This window comes from Aptenodytes patagonicus, chromosome 2 (genome assembly GCF_965638725.1).
Source record: "Aptenodytes patagonicus chromosome 2, bAptPat1.pri.cur, whole genome shotgun sequence".
Taxonomy (NCBI): Eukaryota; Metazoa; Chordata; class Aves; order Sphenisciformes; family Spheniscidae; genus Aptenodytes; species Aptenodytes patagonicus.
In genome coordinates, this window is record NC_134950.1 from 57492534 (window position 1) to 57512026 (window position 19493).

The window sequence follows — 19493 nt, forward strand, 5'->3', positions numbered from 1 at the left end:
TAAATATGAAAGTCATGCAAAAGAGACTTCTCTGCAGGAATTAGAAGAATGTAACCAAAATTGGATTTATATTGGCAAATTAATTAAAATCCCAGCAAGCCCAGGGGGCACCTGGGGTACTTGTCTCACAGCAGAGACATTGATGTAATGCCTCTAGAAATAAGACATGCCCTCATCCCAGTAGGCTACAAACCTGCAGTGAGGCTCTTTTGGCTCCTCTCTGTACTAGTCCATCACTTCTTTCTTTGCAAACCTAATTTTACAGGACTCTAAAGCTATCAAATATATGCACAGGAATGAGGGATGTAGCTTGCTTTAGTGTGTTATTTGGGTTTATTTTTCTTCTGCCTCATTTCCCTCGTGGATCCTTTAGACTACTCGGTCAGAGAAAGGTTTATGCAGCATACTAGAAAACACAGAACGTGGCTCTTGAATGAAAGCACTTCATAGACATTTGGGGTCAGGCTTTTCAAAGAGGATGAGGCCAGGTTTTGATGCATTCAATACTCAGCAGCTCCTGTGGTGACACTAAGGATAAATCTTCAAAAGAGCTCTTATTCTGATTACTACACAAGGGGCTTGAGATGTTTGGAGAATTTAGCCTTAATTGGGTATCAGAACGGAAATTCATAGTGGAAACATAAAATCTCATTACATATTGAAAAGTAGGTGATCTTATATGCATGATGGAGACTGCTGCTGTATAGTAGGAAATTGGCATTAAATGTTAATGGAATTCATTCTGCTTCTGTGGGTGCATTTCTTATAAACCCCCATGTTGTACACCATCACATTTCATTAGCCCAAACAGATTACAGGTCAGTCAATGAGCACCTGCAGTCATTTCCCTGCATCTAGCATATTTTTGCTGATGAACCAAATAGCTTGGAAAAAGTAGACCACATTTGTTTGTTTTTTAAAGAAAAAAGGCACTGTGGTATGTCTGATTAGTGACTACAAAAGTGGGTGAGGTGGGTTCAGTGATGCCAAAAACCTGATGAGCGTATGAAATCAGCTTAGTTGTCTGCATAAAATTTTATATGTATTGTCACTGAAAAAAGCACATGAAAATAATTTAGATTTTTGCATACATCTGTTTACTTGACTTGTCTACAAAGAAATCCCCATATAGGTACTTCATGAAACACTAGGTAAGAGGAATTGCAGGAAGCCTCCACTTGGGAAAATAAATAAAAAATAAAATTAATTAGACTATCATGCAAGAATTGAGACAGCTAATTTGAGTTAGGCCTTCCCAAGGAAGTTAACGAATTCATGAGAACCAGGTGATTAAATGCTGAATTTGTTGAGTAAGCTTTCCCATTTTTCTGCTCATGCTGTGTCTGCTAATCAAGTATAATTTTCTTAAAAGTCTTTTCTATTCAAAATAACTTGTCAGATACAATCTCTGGTTACTCCTTGGTCTTTGAGAGGTTCATTGGAAATATTTGATTTAAATTTTGGATAAATAAATCATGTTACACATTTCTGTTTCCTAATTCAATGACCAAAAAACGGTGGGATACCTTTTGTTTACTGATCCAGAATGAATCTTTAAAAAACATTCTTCAATATTTAACATAAAAATGACAGGTTTTGCAAGTCTCCAGAGAATTTGCAGAAAGTAAATGCCAAAACTAACAAAAAAAATTTTAGAGATTTGAATAAGTATACAAGCTATCATTCAGTACTTGCCAAGATCAGATGTCAGCTCTGGGCTAGACTTTTAATTTGACTCCTTTCATGGCTCCTGGCTAGCACAACAGCACAGACAACATTTTCAGTATGGCCGTGACATTCTCAACAAGACGTGGGTGGGGGTTTGCTCTTTGATCCCATCTGTAAGAGGGAAAGTGGCCTACCTGGCATTCATGCCTTTGGTACTGAGCAGGGTGCTGCTGCAAGGCTAACCTGTGTGCAGCTGCCTGGGACTGAGGAGAAATGAGAAGTACAGACTAGTGAAACACCTTAGCAGAGATACTCGGCTCAAAACCTCACATTTTTTTCCAAAGTAATTTTATCTGATAATACAAAAGCATTAAAAATTAATCCCTTTTCTTTATATGTAGTTTACAAATATTTGAGGTTTGATGCTGAGCAATGACTGTACACATAAGATGTCCAGCTACCCAACAAACCTCAGGAATGATACTCTAGCTTTGGTTTACACTATTAAAACAGAAGGTTTTTTTATATGCATCCTTCAGTCCAGAAGGATGCATAGTGCCTTTTTCAGATACTTAAGTATCGTTGGCTTTCATGGGTGCTTCAGGACTAGGGCTAATGAGAAGTAGAATCACAGAATCATAGAACCATAGGATCATTTAGGTTGGAAAAGACGCTTAAGATCATCGAGTCCAACCATAAACCTAACACTGCCAGGTCCACCACTGAACTATGTCCCTAAGCGCCTCATCTACATGTCTTTTAAATACCTCCAGGGATGGGGACTCAACCACTTCCCTGGGCAGCCTGTAGACAGAGAAGGCATTGCCATTCTTAGTTTTCTCATGCAAAAGTTAGCCCAGGCACTTTCTCTTCCATGCAGTGGATGTGCAGGTATTTTTCCCCCTAAAAATGAAACTGGAGGCTAAAGCCATCCAATGACAGCATTTCTTTTGCTTTGTTGTGGCAGGCAAGTGAAAATCGGAAGCTCCTGAATGCTCTGAAGGGTTTGCTGGATGACTTCCGCTCGGAGCTGCGGGACGAGGAGCGTGAGCGCCTGGGGCTCCAGCAGCAGTATGCCCTGCACAAGGCAGCCTGGGAGGTGGAAATGACTGAACTGAAGTGCCACCTCGAACAGGTAACATCCCCCATGTCCAACACCAGTAAAGAATGGTTGAAGTGCTTAATGAAACGGGAAATCTATGGCAGCCAGGAAAGGTACTACATTTATTCATTTTACCCTGATGCCTGAAAGCCCCCCTGAAGCCTGAGCAAAGCTTTGCCTCTTGAGTTGCCTCTTGGATTCCAGTTGTCCCAGTACGAGTGCTCATGTAGTAGGTACTGTGTAGGCGAGGACAAAGGAAGTGAACCTCTTCTTGCTGTATTTTCTCAGAAGAGTTGGCTGGTAATGTATCAGCTGCGGTAATGAGGCATGCGGGTGTCTGTATTTATTGGCATTTATAGGAGAGAAAATGTCTTGATGTTGGCGTGCTCATAATTAGCTCGTCACTGTGCCTTGGCAGATAACAACTGCGGTATTTGATGCATAGGAGAGAAAAGAGTGATTTAATAATACTGAAGTGTTACATCAATACATTAATATTAAACCAGCTATTCGAAGCTACTGGTTAGTGATGGATGGTACCCCACTGAAGAGAGAGCTCTAGCTACCCGCCATGGGATACTGCTAGAAGTATGTATATAAAATCTGGTGCCAGGTGCTTCAGTGTCAGGTACGGCTGTTCACAGAAGATGTACTGTTTCTGAAGCAATAGGAAAACAAATCAGCAAAAAACCCACAAGGATTCATTTCCAAAGCTGATGGCATAAAAGCTGTAATTTTCGGCATTGAAGAGGGGAGGGGTGGGAGAATTAGTACATTCAGGTCCTGAGAAAAAGATTTGCAATTGTACAGCTTCTCTGCAGAAGACAAATATAATTAAAATATTCACTGCCAGGAGGGTGGTACATTTAGGAGGATTTACTGAACATCGGAGACTCACTGTGATGCACAGAGCTGAGATGCGAGCGCTGCTTTTCCTGCCCAGGTACTGTAAGCTGCTTTCCCAGAATGAAGGAAGAAGCTTTCATTTTAGCAGAGTTTTCTCTCAGCGGATTCAAATTCTCAGTTCAGCTGCTTCTTAGTGCACACACATTTCCAAACAGATCACTTGAAAAAGGAAACAAAATGAATCCCCATTTTCACTCCTCCCAAAATAAAACCTCGATGACAGATTTACCTTAAACTCGAGATGGTAACAAAGAACAAAACTTAGAGAAAGTTAGTCTGACAATGAACTGCCAATTTAGAGCTTGCATGCTTTGCCTTTGCATGGGCGATAAACTCCCAGGCTGCGGCTTTGGCTGGTGTTTGGCACCAGGACCCAGGACGGTGCTGCCATTCCTGCCCAGAGAGAAGGTAGATTTGCATCCTTCCTTCTGGTGGCTTTATCAGGTTCTTTGCTACCTCCACTGCTCCACTGGTAATAACATATAACATATGGTGATTATCAAGCTGTGGGTGTTACCTTTTGCATTTTTTCCAGCAAATGAAAAGAATGAAACTGGTCAATATTTAAGACATCAAACTGTCTTCCTTAGCCAATTCCCCAAACTGCATTTCTATTTCACAGTAAAAACAGGTCCCTAGTGCAGCAGCAAAAAGACAGCACAGAAATCATTAGAGTATCAGTTAGGATAGGGCAAACAATGTGAGCGTCCCGCTGAGGTCTGGTGTACGTGCTCACCATTACAAGGAGGCAATTAAAAAATTAAATATAAAAATAATAATATAATAAGCCTGAAATAGAAATAATATAAACATAAGTTTAACTCAAGCTAATGTTAAGGATTCAAAATATGGGGTGTTTTTGTTATAGGTTCAATTTCAGGATAAAAATGGGAGGAGCTAGTGAACAACATGTAAAATATCAGCATTACATATAGTCATGCTAACATCTTTTGCTATTCTGTACCACCACGTAGCATAACAACAGCTTTAACTAAATAGCCAAGTCTGTCATGTCAACATGGGTAGGAGACCCTCTCATGATGTCATTTTATTGTTTTGATTGGTAGTGATGAAGCAGTGGGCTGTACAGCGCTCCCACCCTAGCGGGGATATAGAGCTGCCAAACCCTTGACAAGCCCATAGAGAATCAAGGCCTTTCTAGTCTCCACTGTTGTCTTCACTGCTGCTGTTTTCCACCTTTTTTGTGAAGCAGTAGGTCAATTAACAAGAGCATTTTCCTCAAGAGAGTCAACTCCTAATTAATAGTCACTGGCAATGGTTTTGCACTTTGATGCTTCAACTCTCTATAAACGAAAGAAAAAAAGGAAAGAAAACTCTTTTGATACAAAATCACTGCATATCAGAGGTGACGATGTACTGTTGCCTGCTGCTTTGGAGCTTTAGCACTGCATATATCATTAAAAATAAAAGTCTTGGCTGTCAGAAATGCATGTACATCTTATTTGGCAGAAGGATCCTTAGGCATTGTTTTTAAGATAAGAAATAATGAGATTGCTCCCAAGTATGGGATTGCGATAACTCTGAGCCAATAAGGAGTCCCAGTAATTCTCAACGTCCAGCTGAGCAAGTGAAAAATCCCAGTATTCTGGGAACTGGGAACTGAGAAAGGTTTGGAAGAAGGAGGGAGTTAGTCTGTGGGGCCAAACCCTGCGTATGCATTGAGAACTTGCACGTAAGGACACGGACCCTCACTAGGACTCCCACCAATGGTCCAGCTTCAAGACGTGGTGGTGCTGTGGTGCACATGGAGAGGCATCTGGCCACCCTTAGCAGTAAGCAGGTTTAGGAAAGTCATGTGTAGACTTTCATTATAAGGAGCCACCAATGGACCTTTCCACCATGATTTGAGCTGCTTTATCAAAACAGAGGAGCATTGTTCTTCCTTCCACAGGCACCAAGAACTGTCTTCTGAGTCTAAAGACACCACCTCTGACTGGAGGAGGTTTTAGATCCCAAATCACTGAACACCAGGAAATTATTCTGAAGATGTATCACTGTATACTTGCCCTGGTTTTGAACTCATCTTTGTACTTATAGGCTTCCTGTATTCTTCTCAAATGGGGCAAGAGCCAGGGCTCTGGTCTGGGTGAGCCCATGGTCTGGCACAGGATGACTTACTCTATTTTGGCAGCTTGGGTGAGGCACTCTAATGGCAGCCATGCATTCTTTGGCTATCGCTCTTCTGGAGCGCATTCTTTCTCCCCGCTGCCTCTCTCAGCTTTCCTGTCCTTCACAGGCAGCATGGCCTAGGCACCACTGCTTTTCCTGTTTGCTAACAAGGGGAGAGAGACCATGAGTCTTGTTGAGGTTCAACATTTTGCTATTTTTTTGATATTCAAAAAAATGGAAGAAGGAATTTGCTTTATAGGATAATCATATGAACTGTATTGCATCTGAGTATTTGTTTGCTTTATAGGTTGCTTTTAGCATTTTCATGCTTCGTGCCAGCTAAAGAATTGATCGCAGACATTGGCATGTCTTTGCAATGTAGCATGCTAGCCATAGCTACTGCTGCATATGGCATTATTCCCCAGGAGGCAGCAGAGTTGTAAGGTTGAGTATGCACTCCAGCCTGGTTGGATTTACCCCAGACACCCCAGCAACCTCTCCTGAGAGCTCCTATTGCAAGATGAGAAGTCTACGAGGGCATCAAAGGTCCTTGAAAGATGACTTACATGTATGACAAAGAACAAGTCCTAAATAGCCCTCTGTCAGGCTTACATGTAAGGAAACTGTATAGAGTTTACTTCATTAGTCCCTTACTATTTTGGCTGATCTCGGCTCTGCAGTGACACTCCTGAAATACATGATTATTCAGTGTCACAGCTATGTAGTAAATCCAGCAGGAACTTGTAAGGGTGGGCCAGGGGGTGCAGGCCACAGAATAGTAAAATCATAGAATCATAGAATCATAGAATATGAGGTTGGAAGGGACCTCAAGGATCATCCAGCCCAATCTTTCTTGGCAACAGCACGGTCTAGACAAGATGGCCCAGCACCCTGTCCAGCTGAATCTTAAAAGTGTCCAATGTTGGGGAATCCACCACAGATTATTCCAATGGCTGATTGTTCTCATTGTAAAAGATTTTCCTCTTTTGTCCAATTGAAATCTCCCCAGGAATAACTTGTACCCATTACCCCTTGTTTTTCCATATGACTCCTTGTAAAAAGGGAGTCTCCATCTTCTTTGTAGCCACCCTTTAAATACTGGAACAAAATTAAAGCAACCAAACCTAAAACAATGGGTGCCAACATGGCTGACGATGGCTGCAGCAGCAACTTTGACTCCCGCAGCACCATGAAATGGAGCTGGGGACTTGTGGATGGACAGAGGAAAGATGTAGCAAGGAGCGAAAGGCCATTACCTGAAGTTAGTGGTGAGTTTGGAAACTGGCAGCGATTATTTTTACATATTGCTGAACTAACATGGGCAGTCAGTGGGTAGGAAAGCAGCAAAGCTTTCTGGCTTCTCGAGGAGTTGCGCTGCCCATCATGGTGTCTCCCATTGTGGATCTGCAGCACAGAGGTGTCTCTCCGTGTCTCTCCTGGGATGTTCTGCGTTTCTGCCCCACGGCACCTCTGGTCCACCACCAAGCCGTGCAGTTGTGTGCAGAACAGCCTCTCACGCATCACTGCTGGTCCCACAAATTTACACTGCACAAACAGAATAAGTGTGAGAAAGATAGTGTCACGTCAGCTTTGTTAAAACAGGATGCTGCTTTTTTATAATTTACTTTTTTGATTGATTGGTCAGTTGGTCGGTTGGTCGTTTGAAAACAACTGGACTTGGAAATTAGTGGTGAACGACGCAGGTGTTTTAAGATCTCCCTGTCAATGCAAGTGGCTGTAACAGGATGTTCTCTATAGCTCAGTACAATTTTAAATGAGCCAAGCAATGACACCTCTGCCATTTATTTGGGGAGGCTGTTCCAGAGACAGTAAGCCTCACTCCTGAATCCAGTCTGAACTTCCCTTTGCTCAGAAAGTTTGGGATTATTTTCCACATAGGGCAACATGAAGGTGTTGTCGTCCTCTCTTGCTAAAGGAGCATGTTTCCCAGCAGACCTGCTGCCTCTCCATTTTGAGGATAACTTTAACTTCAGAGGCGGAAATGAGTTTTCGCTGCTTTTCACTCCAGTTCACCTGCAGAGCCAGGGGACGGAGATGTATCCCATTCTGAGTCACTCACACATCTACTGAGTTGTCAACAAAAGGTCAGACTTCAGAGATAAATTCTTCACTCACTTGAACTTACACAAAACCATTGAGCACTTTTTTCACTCTGACAACAGTCCAGCAGTGGCCCAGGTTGGCCAGAGAGGTTGTGCAATCTCTGTCCTTGGAGGTTTGTCAGGATCCAACTGAACAAAGCCCTGTACAACCTGGCCTGATCTCAGAGCCAACCCTGCTGGAAGCGGGGAGTTGGACTAGAGACCTCCTGACAACCCATCAAGCCTGCATTTTCCTATAAATCTATTACCTTGGGCCAGCTCTTCTGATCTGATCAAGGTGATCCCTGAGCATGAAGTGAATGAGAAGGAAGGGAAGGTAGCATCAGCTAACTGCCCTAGAAATCAATTCAGACAGCAGAACCTACAGAGACGGGGAGGATGCTCTCGATACATCTTGTGCTGCTAACACCCTCTTATTTTGGAAGGTGTGAGGAGCTGTACAATAAGACTATTGCTGAGGGTTGTTCTGGGAAAAGTCTCTTCAGAAGATGAATGCACTGTCTTTAGGTTTCGGGGGCACACAGGCGGAGCAGTGGCTGAGGACATTGTCCTGGCGATTGTCTCAGAGATGATGATGATGAGGGTGGAGTTCATCTCCATGTTTTCTTCATTGCTGGTACCCACACTCCCAGCAGAAAGATCAGAACTGATGCCTTAATAACATGAGCTGGTAGAGCTTGAGAAATGATTCCCTATGGTTTTCACTGTCTTGATTTTAAAACGTTTTTCAAGTTGAACATCTTTGATCATTTGTTGAGATCCTAAGAGCTAAGAATTGCCATAATTTTGCCATTACCTTTGTGGAGTTAGGTCTTTAACTCAAATTCATTGTCAGACACAGGCTTTTACCACAGAAAGTTTGATGTCCTAGTAATGTTTTATTTTAATACCAGCTGGAAGGGAAGAGTGAGAACACCTCAGGAGAAACAGGCCTCACTTCTGATGCAAAGGGAGCTTTTAAAAGGGAAAGAGAGGAGCACAAGAAGCTTCTGGCTGAGAGTCATGGTGTGGTGATGGACCTCCGCTGGCAAATCCAGCACAGTGAGAAGAATTGGAACCGGGAAAAGGTGGAGCTCCTGGACAGGCTTGATAGAGACCGGCAAGAATGGGAGCGTCAAAAGAAGGAGCTGCTCAGGCGGATAGAGCAGGTAAGGAATCATCTTGGGGTGAGCAACGGCTGGCTGCAAGCATAAGGCGTTGCACCATTACTACACTCAGGCCAAGGTCAAGAGACTGCGTTAAGAAGCAGCACAGGAACAATTTTGGTTCCTTGGCTACATCAGTGTTTCTCATGCAACAAAACAATTTACACACACAAGGGAGTAAAAGGAAAATGCTCATAATCTCTATAAAAGACCACTTATGAGAAATCAGCTCCAGGTTAAAGGCCATTTTTCCTGCCTCATTTCAGTTACCCCGGACAGGCATGGTCACATCGATTGATTCTGTTTGAAAGCTTTTGTTCATCTCTTCGTGCTAAAACGCTCAACCCCACATGCAAGGTTATTCAAGGTTTGACATACAACTTCCTGCCAGAAAAGTTTGTTCATCTGTGAATTAGCCACCAAAGATGCAGCTGCTGCGACTATTCAGTCTCAGCTGAATTCTTTTTCTCTAGCAAAGGAACCCAGGGGTTAGCATGAGGAGCCCTGACTGATAACAAATAGATAGCTATCAATACTAAATATTCAGAAGACACTTCTGACCTTGCTCACATTAATTTTGTACATACCTCTGCTATCATTTGCAAATCTGATAATTGCATACCTGTCCCCTTGTTTTTCATGCCCATACGCACTTTTATCTACTTAGTATTAGAGCCAAATTATACCTAATGGATTTATTATCTGGCTGGAAGCCACAGAAAAAATAAAAAGTTTAATGAAGGAGAGTTAATACACCATTTTTGACTGAACATTGTTCAGCTCTGAGTCATGCATTCCAGGAAAAGTAAGAAAAACAACTGAAATTGTGGGTCCTCAATTAACTGAATACTTTCTGTCCTTAGGACATCAGAAATGGAACTGCACCAGATTTGTGCATGCTCTCTAGGGAGCACTACGCTTGAATGAAGTACAAAGTAGCTTCACAGGTTAAGTTGATGAAAGCCCGGTGTAACTTCATGACCGGTTTTTGAAAAGGGTTCCTTATCTGTGTCTCATGTACCCATGCCTGGGCTGCAACAAGGAGCTAAAGAAAAGACACCAGGCTGTAAATATTATGAGTGCAACATTAAACCTCAGTTTAAGCTATAGCTGTTAAACCCACAGAGAAGCACTTAGAAAAATGCTGTACTCTACAGATATTTCTAAAATCAATACTAAAAGTGTAGGTCTGAGTGGGCAGTGACCAATAGGAAGGTTTTACAGACCAAGAAAAGTGATTTTTGAGCTTCTTAATTTAAAAATATCAATAAACTATATTCTGGATTTTTTAATCTCCCATTTATCTGAGGGGTTTTGCGTATACTTCATGCAGCTCGTCAAGCTAGCCCTTACGATGCCTTATAATGCAGACCAATAGTACGTCTCCTAAGATGAAACAACCAACGCATATGAACTAGGAAGGCTTGTAGCAGAGCTCTCCATCCAACTGACCCGATTCCCAGGGTTCAGCGGTAGAAGATGCCGAGTTCTCCATGGTTTCACTGAGCTGGTTTCTAACTGCTGAGTTTCAGTGACCAAACTGCCTCCTGTGGATCCTTCATGCAAAATGGGAATTAAATAACCCTCAGAAAATTTCCCAATATACTAAGAATGTGGACATAAACTTTTCTTTGGAGAGTCACTGGTGCCTCTTTGGATGTTTATGTTGCTGTCCCTATGAACTGTATTTTTTAATATTATCTCTTCAGGGTATCCTCAATAGCTTGAGGGACTTAACCTGGTTAAAGACTGCTTTTTCTGTTCCCTGGGAATAAGGCACATTGAAGGAAGCAACAGAGAAATCCTTGTTAATGTTACCTAGCCTTTAATTCTATTTAAACTGGACATAACTTCTCAGTGTCATCTTGGGAGAGCCTACAAAATAGCTCTTAACTAGTCCTGGAGCTGATTTCTTTTGTTCCTATTCTGAAACCTCTAGGGTTCAACTATATATTTACTGTACAACAGAGTTGTACACAGAATTAGCAATAGATAGGGGAAATAAAAAATATTATATCAAGCTAATTTCAGAGGACTAGATGATCAGAAATAGCATTTGAAATCTTGGCTACCTGCCTGCAAAACTTCATAACTCCATCTTTGCTTATAATCAAACATTTCCCTGTGTGACAGGAAGCTTCCAAATATTTGCAGGCTTTTAGCTGAATATCCTCCCAGATTGCAGTCATGCCCTGCTTTATATGGAAACAATTAGTATATCTCTGAAGTCCTTCTCCCCAGGGTTTTTCTGTGTGTATTCCATGTATGGCAATACATAGAGGATGAGGAGACTACAGTGTATGTGTTTGAAAAACAGAGTCTAAGAGATAGCAGAAGTGTGTGTGCCAAATTTCATACTAATGCTTTATGCCTGTCTGCTTTCACACAGCTCCTGAATAATACATGTATGATAAAGGGGAAGCTCACACCAATGTATAAAATATATAAAATACTTTACTCTGGATGGTCATGGGAATACCGCTCGCATATAAAAAACGTGATGGCCTACTTTTTTTCAGAGCTCCAAGTTGTTTTTTTCTTTTCAAGTACACTGTCACTTTGTTTTCACTTAGAGAATCCCCCTCCGCTGTGCTCCTAAAGCTAACTGTGCACAGAGCACACTAACAAATATTTAAACCCACAAAATCACATGTATGAAATGTTATGTGTTGAAATGATTAAACACATGGGGACTCAAAATCTTTAGTCACTCTTGAAAAGTTAGGCCAGTATTTCTCACTTTAATTCTCCTGTCAGCTGTCTGAGATTCAGACAGTGAGCCAGTAAACTGTTCTGTTTTCTCATAAAGGTTCCCAAATCATTATCCTTATAGGATCTCTGGAAATCTGGAAGGGCTTGCAATTGGAACTGTGTATACAGAAAACATGCAATTACCATTTCTCTTTGCTTTGGGTCTTGCCCCATATACTGGGGAATGGACCCCAGGATCTCTTGAGATATACCTTCTGGCCCCTACCTTTATAGGATACCTTACATTAGCTCCTTCCAGTAAAACTGTTTCAGATTTTGTATATCATGAGCAAAACACTGAAGATGCATTCACCTTTTTGTAGACCTGAATCAAGCAAAAACCTCACGGACTTCAGCCCAAGTGCAAATGTAGTCATTTGAGACCTAAAATGTTTTGATCTACATTAGGCCATACAATTTCTGTTTATTTTTCCAAACACATACAAGAAGACTAAAATAATATGTTTTGCAGGTCCTCAGTCTCCAGAGTCCTAGGGAATGGCTTGCATTTGCAGGTTATTGTCACTAACCTTAGCAGGCTGCTCTAGCAAAACATCAGAGTTGCTTATCAGACTCCTGCTGTCATTCATCAAGTTTGAAAACATCACTTACTTCATCATTCCTGTTGTATTTACAATCAAAGGAAAAGTTGATCACATAATCTAATTTTAAGATTGGAAGTAGTTTCAATTGCACTAGTGGTTCACCCTCTCTTCACCCAGCTTTTGCAAAGTGTAGAGTTAATAACTTTGATGGCCCTTCTATAAATATGCCTTTTCTTCAAACATGCTTTGCATGCCTAATTCATCCCTTTGACCATGCTGTTCTGTACAAATAGTCAACGTTCTAGCCATGCATTAGGGCTAGACAGTCTTTAAAACAAAGCTTTCGTCTTTTGTTAAATGGAATTTTCCACCTCTGGAAACAAGTGATGTACATAAAAGTGCAACCTTTGTATTGCTGACTGGAGGAAAAATGTGTTAGTTTTGATGAGACTCCAAGTCACTCACCCTTCCTTGAGCTTCGACTTCTATTGCTTTAGGATCTCATATCAAGATTGCTTCTAATTAACAGTCAGTGTTGATTTGTTTCTTTAAAAAATCAGATTACAGGTAGATGCATTATTTTGTGTATATATACACACAGTGTGTATATATGTATACATATATATGTAAACAAGCAAAACTATACATATACACATTTAATAACTCAAAATCCCATGAGTAATAGCATCAAAGTCCTAGAGACATCTCCCTTTGTGGAAGGACCAGTGCAGCAAAGCCGGCGTGCCTGGAGCCAGGCGGTGATCTCGGCCTCCCCAAGTCATGGGTGCCTCGCTCCTGGGGAAGGATGAGTTCTGCAGAATGCCATATGCTACGTATGTAATTGCTGTTCATTTTAATTTGCCTTGTTTCTAGCTTCAGAAAGAAGTGAGCCCGCGAAGAGGAGGTGGTTTTCTGTGTGACCAGAAGGAGAGTAACCTTCGTCCATTTACGACCCAGGGGAGCCTTCACGTGCCTCGTTCGATGGGGTCAAGGTCCTACTCTGATTCAGACGCCATTCAGTTTGACGATCGGTCACTGTCTAAGCTGAAGGAGAGCGATCGGTGCAGCGCCACGGAAAACCTCTTTCTGGAGTCGCTGTCTCTTGATTCCCCCGATGAGTCTGATGAGCACCGGTCTCGGCAGCTGGAGCGGGAGAAATTCTTGACTGGATTAACGGAAGTATGCGCTCTTCTACCTTTCATCAAGCCAGCATGTTGTCTCTTATGTCAGAATTGGTACAGCATCCCTGCTGTAGGAAGTGAGATATTGTGTCACGGGCACTGCTTACGGTTACCCAGTAGTGAATTTGGTATGGATGAGATTTTGTTCCTTGTTATGAGCTGACTACACCAGTGTCAATCACCTGAGAAACTGGGAGCCAGCCTAAAGGTCTCAAAGATTACCTCACCTTGTGGCCATGTATGATAACTATATTTGACACAACATATTGGTTTAGAAGGTCTTAAATCTTTTCCAGTTGTAAGTAGATACATATATATGAAGAAACATGGGTTATATTTTGTTAGTAAAGCAGTAAGTGCTGTAGAGAGGCAATTCTAGTTGTTCCGTTGTGGTTGCCTTCTAAATAGATTAGCATAAGTGAGATGAGATATTCAAAAAAATAAAGTTGTTATTCATCAGCAAAGTAACCTACCCTCAGACTACACCGTAAAGCTATAAAGATGTAAAACACAGTGCTAAGAGATGCCATTGGGTCATAGTGAATGTATTCTGTGTCCTGCTAAAATCTGCACCACCACAGGCTTACTTTCACCGGTTCCAGGTCTTCACAGTTCTGTTTATATTGTTGCTGAATGAAACCCAGGGTCGCCGTCCCCATATGCTGGTACGAAGTAGCCTGTGAACTGGCATATTATATTAGTGGCACTGAGAATGTTCACACTGACCACAACCATACACTTTAATGGTTCCTGTGAAATTAAAAACACATTACAATGCCAAAACGCTAGTATCTCCTTTATTTTCTATTGTTCCTTGAATGTTAGCGGCTGTTACAGAACAAGGAGCATTTGGAGACTGCCGGAAGTTAAAATTATCAAGCAGGCAGCACGCTGCTTGATGCAAGTTTTGAGTACTTTCTTCTTGCCTGAAAATTTAGATTTGTGCACATGGGTTAGACATTCGGCTTGTGCTCTGAGCACGTAAATACCAGTTGGGTGTACATACTACAGCAAATAGGGAAGCAGAAGCTTCCTAGTCAAAGATGTATCTGTGTACTCTGGCTTGAAAATTTGACCACTCTGGAAAAGTTTGTCAACAGGTCAGATCTCAAGCTCCCTGCAGGACCAGGTTCACTGGTGTGCCTTGGCTGGAACATGTGCGCCTGTGAAAATTTGACCCAAGCATTTCTTTGAGATGTATAACATTGTTACTTAGCTAAAGGATTGGGAAATCAAGTTCTTTTAGAGGAAGAAGAGAAAAAAGATTGAGAAGCAAGAAATGTGACCGCACTTCTCACATTTTAAGTAGCTGTAGGTACCTGTGTGTTCCAGTTAGATTTTCCTCCCTCAGTGCCACAAATGTACGGCTGGTGGTGTGGGATCCTATATTTATTTCTTAGCTTTTATTTCATACATGTCCAAGTGCTCAGTGAAGAATGTTGGTACCAGTGTCAGGGATCTATGTTTTGTGTTTAATTTGGATTGCTGTTTTCTTTCCTTCAAATTCAGTCTGCTATTTAAGAAGGGAGATCTCTCTTCCCTTTTCTGTTTTTCAGACTTTACCACGATTAACAAAAGTGTTGGCAGCAAAGTGTTGGTCCTTGGTGGTATTTGCATAGCTTCTTTCGTTCAAAGCATATTTTAGTGAAACCTGGGCAAAGTCATTTCCCCTCAGAGGATTTGCTCAGGCAAGACTGATTGGAGTTTAATGAATAGCTTAACTGAGGATGCAGAGAGGCAGCTGCAGCCTGCTGACTGTTCCTCTCCACTGTATTTTCTTTGTGGTACTAACTGCAGTAGAAGTCAATCCAGCCTTCAGCCTGATTCTCCATTTAGTTAGATCAGATTTACTCTGTAGTAGCTCCACTGAAGCCACCAACATTATTCCAGACATACACTAGAGTGAATGAAAGGAGGATCAGTTTACTCCTATTTTTTCCCCTGACTCTGGATAAATACCAGAAATGTATTTGCAGAGTTAAGCGTTGCTTTTTTTGAATAGTCACAATTTGAAATACACTTCTGTGTTGGTAATTTTCTTGATTTCATGAGGTCGAATAAAAATAATAGGTACTAATACTCTTTTTTTCCTGATCATATTTTGTATTCCCTATATTAGAAATAGAAGGAAACAGTTAAAATAATAACTGTAGAGCAATTGCTTCAGAAGTATCTATTAAAAAACCCAGCTCATTATGGGAATTGTCACAGGGAAATAATTGCCATAAAAACATCTTAATGCCGTTAGCAAGCTGTAGGTATTCCCCCTATGAAACTAGTCATAGTCTTCCCACACATTTAATATAGCTATTAATATAGCTATGAGTTTCAACTGGTGCCATTTGTTGGTTCCTAGAGAACATATAATGAAGTCTTATGTCAAAGGACCCCGGTTTATCTCTTATTTCAGCACAGCTAGGTCTCTGGCATAAAGCAGATTAACTCCACAGAACAAATTCACTCACAAATATACGGTCCAAAATAATACATTGTACACGTGGAAAAAAGCCATTTGCAGTTTACTTCCATTTGTGATTGCACGGGACTATAAAAGTTCAAGGCTGTTGCAGATTTGGTGTACAGGCTTTCCCCGTGCAGTCTGTTGTCCTGATGGGATTGCCCATTCTGCTACCCATGTACAAAAGGAAGGATATTCCCACTGGCAATTTAAGATTCCTTATCAGAGGGAAAATCAACCACTTTTTAGAGACAAACATACCTGGTGGAATTAACTGGAAGTGAATGACAGAACACCCACAAGCTAATGCCACCAACAGGTTCAGAAATAACTTATGCTGTTTGTTTCTGTTTTTATTCAGGAGGAAGAAACACACAAAGGAAATCTTCAAAGGTGGGTAAAACTTACAGGGAAAAAACCAGCAAATATTCAGCTGCCAGAGCTATAGCTCTCTGGCACCCAAACCACAGAGCCGAGGCATAGCCATGCCACTTCCTAAGCAGCCTGCGAGCCCGATTAATGGATTTACCCAGGGATTAATTTGTCTCAATATGCTTCTGTTCTACTCTGATTAACTTGGGCCACATTCAGCTGTGGTGCACAAAGATCAAACTGTATGAACGTGCATGAAGCTGCAGCTTACACTGAAGGCTACGCCTACCTTAGCAAGTAGTACAGACCTGTAGACATCAATATATAGAGGAAAACAGTTGGTGCTGAGGACCTGACATGCCCCTGCATGTCAAGGATGTTTTGCTTTGGACTAGTTCTGGTCTGATCCCATGGGCTGAATACCCACTTAAGCCTAGAGTGCATTAGTTGTGCTTCTGGAGAACATCTTCCAGCTCACTTTTATCCCAAAGGAACCCAGCCCATGCTGTCTGAGATTGCCCCCTGATGCAAACCAGAGCACCTGAATAGGAGATCCACTTCAAAACTGCACTCCTGATCTCACCTAACTCCCTAATGTAGATGCACCCTAACTGCAGCTGGTGCTCTTGATTAAAAATTCACAGCGTGATTTTACTGTATCCTCCGGACCACTGATATATAAAACCCACTGCTTGCTGAATCCTCACCCGGCTTGAGTTACCCCATTGAGCTGACTCTGATAACTACACTCATTTGCGTTTTTAAGTAGTCCCATTCAGAAAGCTTCTTTTGTTGTTTGATTTTTCTTAAAGCGAAGCAGTAGGACAACTCAGCTGAATGCTTGTGATCTGTACGAAGTAGCAAAGTGTGGGAAAGCCAAGAATCCAGCAGTATCACATAGTGATTCCCTTTAGTTGAATTATAGCATGAGCTCAACTCACCAAGCCAGTTCAATGTAACAGCATCTAGGCTGGATGTCCCACATTGCTACGCACCAGCTGTGCAGCCTGGGCAATCTCAGGAGTGGAGGTGGACTTGCTGGTTTCCCAGCAAGTCAGAAATACTCCACGCTTGCTTTGAAAAGCGTGCCTCGTATTGTCGCGAAGACTCGTTTTCTATGAATGGTGTATTTCTGAAATGCATCCTGCTGCTCCATATTTCAGACATTTGCCAAACAGTAATCCATGAGAAAGCAGTAAATTAAGAGCCATTAATAAGCCATTTGGTACTTCTAATGACACATCAGGAATGCCTGCGTTTCACAGGTATTTTAAAAATAATAAAAGGGAACTTTAATGAAAGAGAGGGCTAAAGTGGTTTCATACATAAGCAGATAGTGAAAGTCAGGTTTCCTGAGTTAGTTTGCTGCTGAAAATAGGTCGTTCTGTGAGAGTTTCCAAGCCTATGAGTGACACTCTTGTGTTCCCCTCTCCAGGGCCATGTCCGTTTCTTCCATGTCAGAATTTCAGCGCCTGATGGATATTTCTCCATTTCTACCAGAAAAAAACTTGCCTTCATCCAGCAGCAAAGATGACTTAACCCCTCCCCTGTCACCTGATGATCTGAAATACATCGAAGAGTTTAACAAAAATTGGGATTACAGTAACACTAGGAACCATGGTGGGGCCACCGAGAAGCCTGCTGAAGGCTGGGCAGAAAGGTCAGAAATTGGGAAAGCTGGGAATGATCCTGCTTCAGATCCCTTCCAGGCATCATCATGGTACCTCACCACCAGTGTCACTATGACAACTAACACCATGACCAGCCCGGAGCACTGCCAGAAGCAGCCAACCAGGAGTCATGGTGTAACTGAAAAAATGGGAGTTCGGGTCTTTCACAGCCCACCGGTTGTCCGTAGGTTTGATAACTCGGTAATAGCTGGCAGTGAAGGGAAAAACCAGGTTGAGCCGGACTTCCTGTTTTCGGTGACCAAAGCTATGGGGAATGTCGCTGAGACAAAAGGTGCTTCCTCAGATATGTTTGGAAGATGGTCTTGTGACCTGGCCAAACATCATAAGGATTTTCTGGAGAGTGGTCTTCATCCCATTGAACGTCCTATTTGCACTACTGTGGGCTTTGCCTCACCCTTGCACAGCTTGGAGATGTCCAAAAACATGAGTGATGATATGAAGGAGGTCGCTTTCTCTGTCCGAAACGCAATACGCTCTAACTCTAATTCAACAGAGCCTCAGTTTAAGGACACCGCATGTCAAACCAACGGTATGAGAACGACAGGGACGCAGACCACCCAGACGATCAGTGTTGGCTTGCAGACGGAAACTCTGCGCAGTATCACCAGCAGTCCACACAAGTGTCTGACACCAAAGGGGGGGTCCACGCCTGTCTCTTCACCATCCAGAAGCCTAAGAAGCAGGCAAGTGACCCCCGTCATTGAAAAGGTCCAGGCTAAGTTTGAACGCACATGCTGCTCCCCCAAATATGGCTCTCCAAAGTTGCAAAGAAAAATCCTTCCCAAATCAGACCAGCCAAATAACCGGACTTTGCCTGGCACACCTCAAAAAGGATTCAGTGAGTCTGCTTGGGCTAGATCAACTACTACAAGGGAGAGTCCTGTCCACACCACCATCAACGATGGCCTCTCCAGTTTGTTCAACATTATTGACCATAGCCCCATCTTTCATGAGACCTTCCAAAAATGCCCCAGGTCTAGCAGCCGGTCCAGGTCAGCAGAACCCAGACCAGAACTGGGCCCAGTGCAGGAGCCATGTACAAATGCCCGTGGCAGATCACCCAGTCCTCTCCGGTTGGGGACAGAGACACAAAAGGAAGAAGGGACTGAGGTGACAAGTATCAGGCAGGACTTATCTGCTCCTCCAGGGTATACGCTTACAGAAAATGCTTCCAGGATCTTGAGTAAGAAACTTCTGGAGCATGCCTTAAAGGAAGAGAGAAGGCTACCTTCACACAGCCCACCAAATCTTAGCAATGACAACAGCACAGGAGAAATTGTCAAAGTAGATCCAGGGTCCATAGAGGTAATGAGTTTGTTTGTTTTTCCTCCTATAGCTAAATGCACTCTTCTTTGAACAAATGCATTATGAGATCTCTTGCAGTCCTAGTGAGTATTTACAATGAATATCCTAGTCCTGTC

At 42.3% G+C, this 19493-nt stretch overlaps 1 protein-coding gene across 6 annotated transcripts in view; it reads left to right on the top strand.

Moving 5' to 3' along the window:
- MTCL1 (microtubule crosslinking factor 1) overlaps window positions 1-19493 on the top strand; it is a 113023-nt gene that overhangs the window by 85757 nt on the left and 7773 nt on the right. For all 6 annotated transcript variants that reach the window (XM_076329953.1, XM_076329955.1, XM_076329956.1 and 3 more), the window contains 5 exons: window positions 2636-2803; window positions 8823-9077; window positions 13244-13549; window positions 16371-16402; window positions 17817-19377. In XM_076329953.1, coding sequence (XP_076186068.1) covers window positions 2636-2803; window positions 8823-9077; window positions 13244-13549; window positions 16371-16402; window positions 17817-19377 — 2322 coding nt within the window. The remainder of the gene's footprint in view (window positions 1-2635; window positions 2804-8822; window positions 9078-13243; window positions 13550-16370; window positions 16403-17816; window positions 19378-19493) is intronic.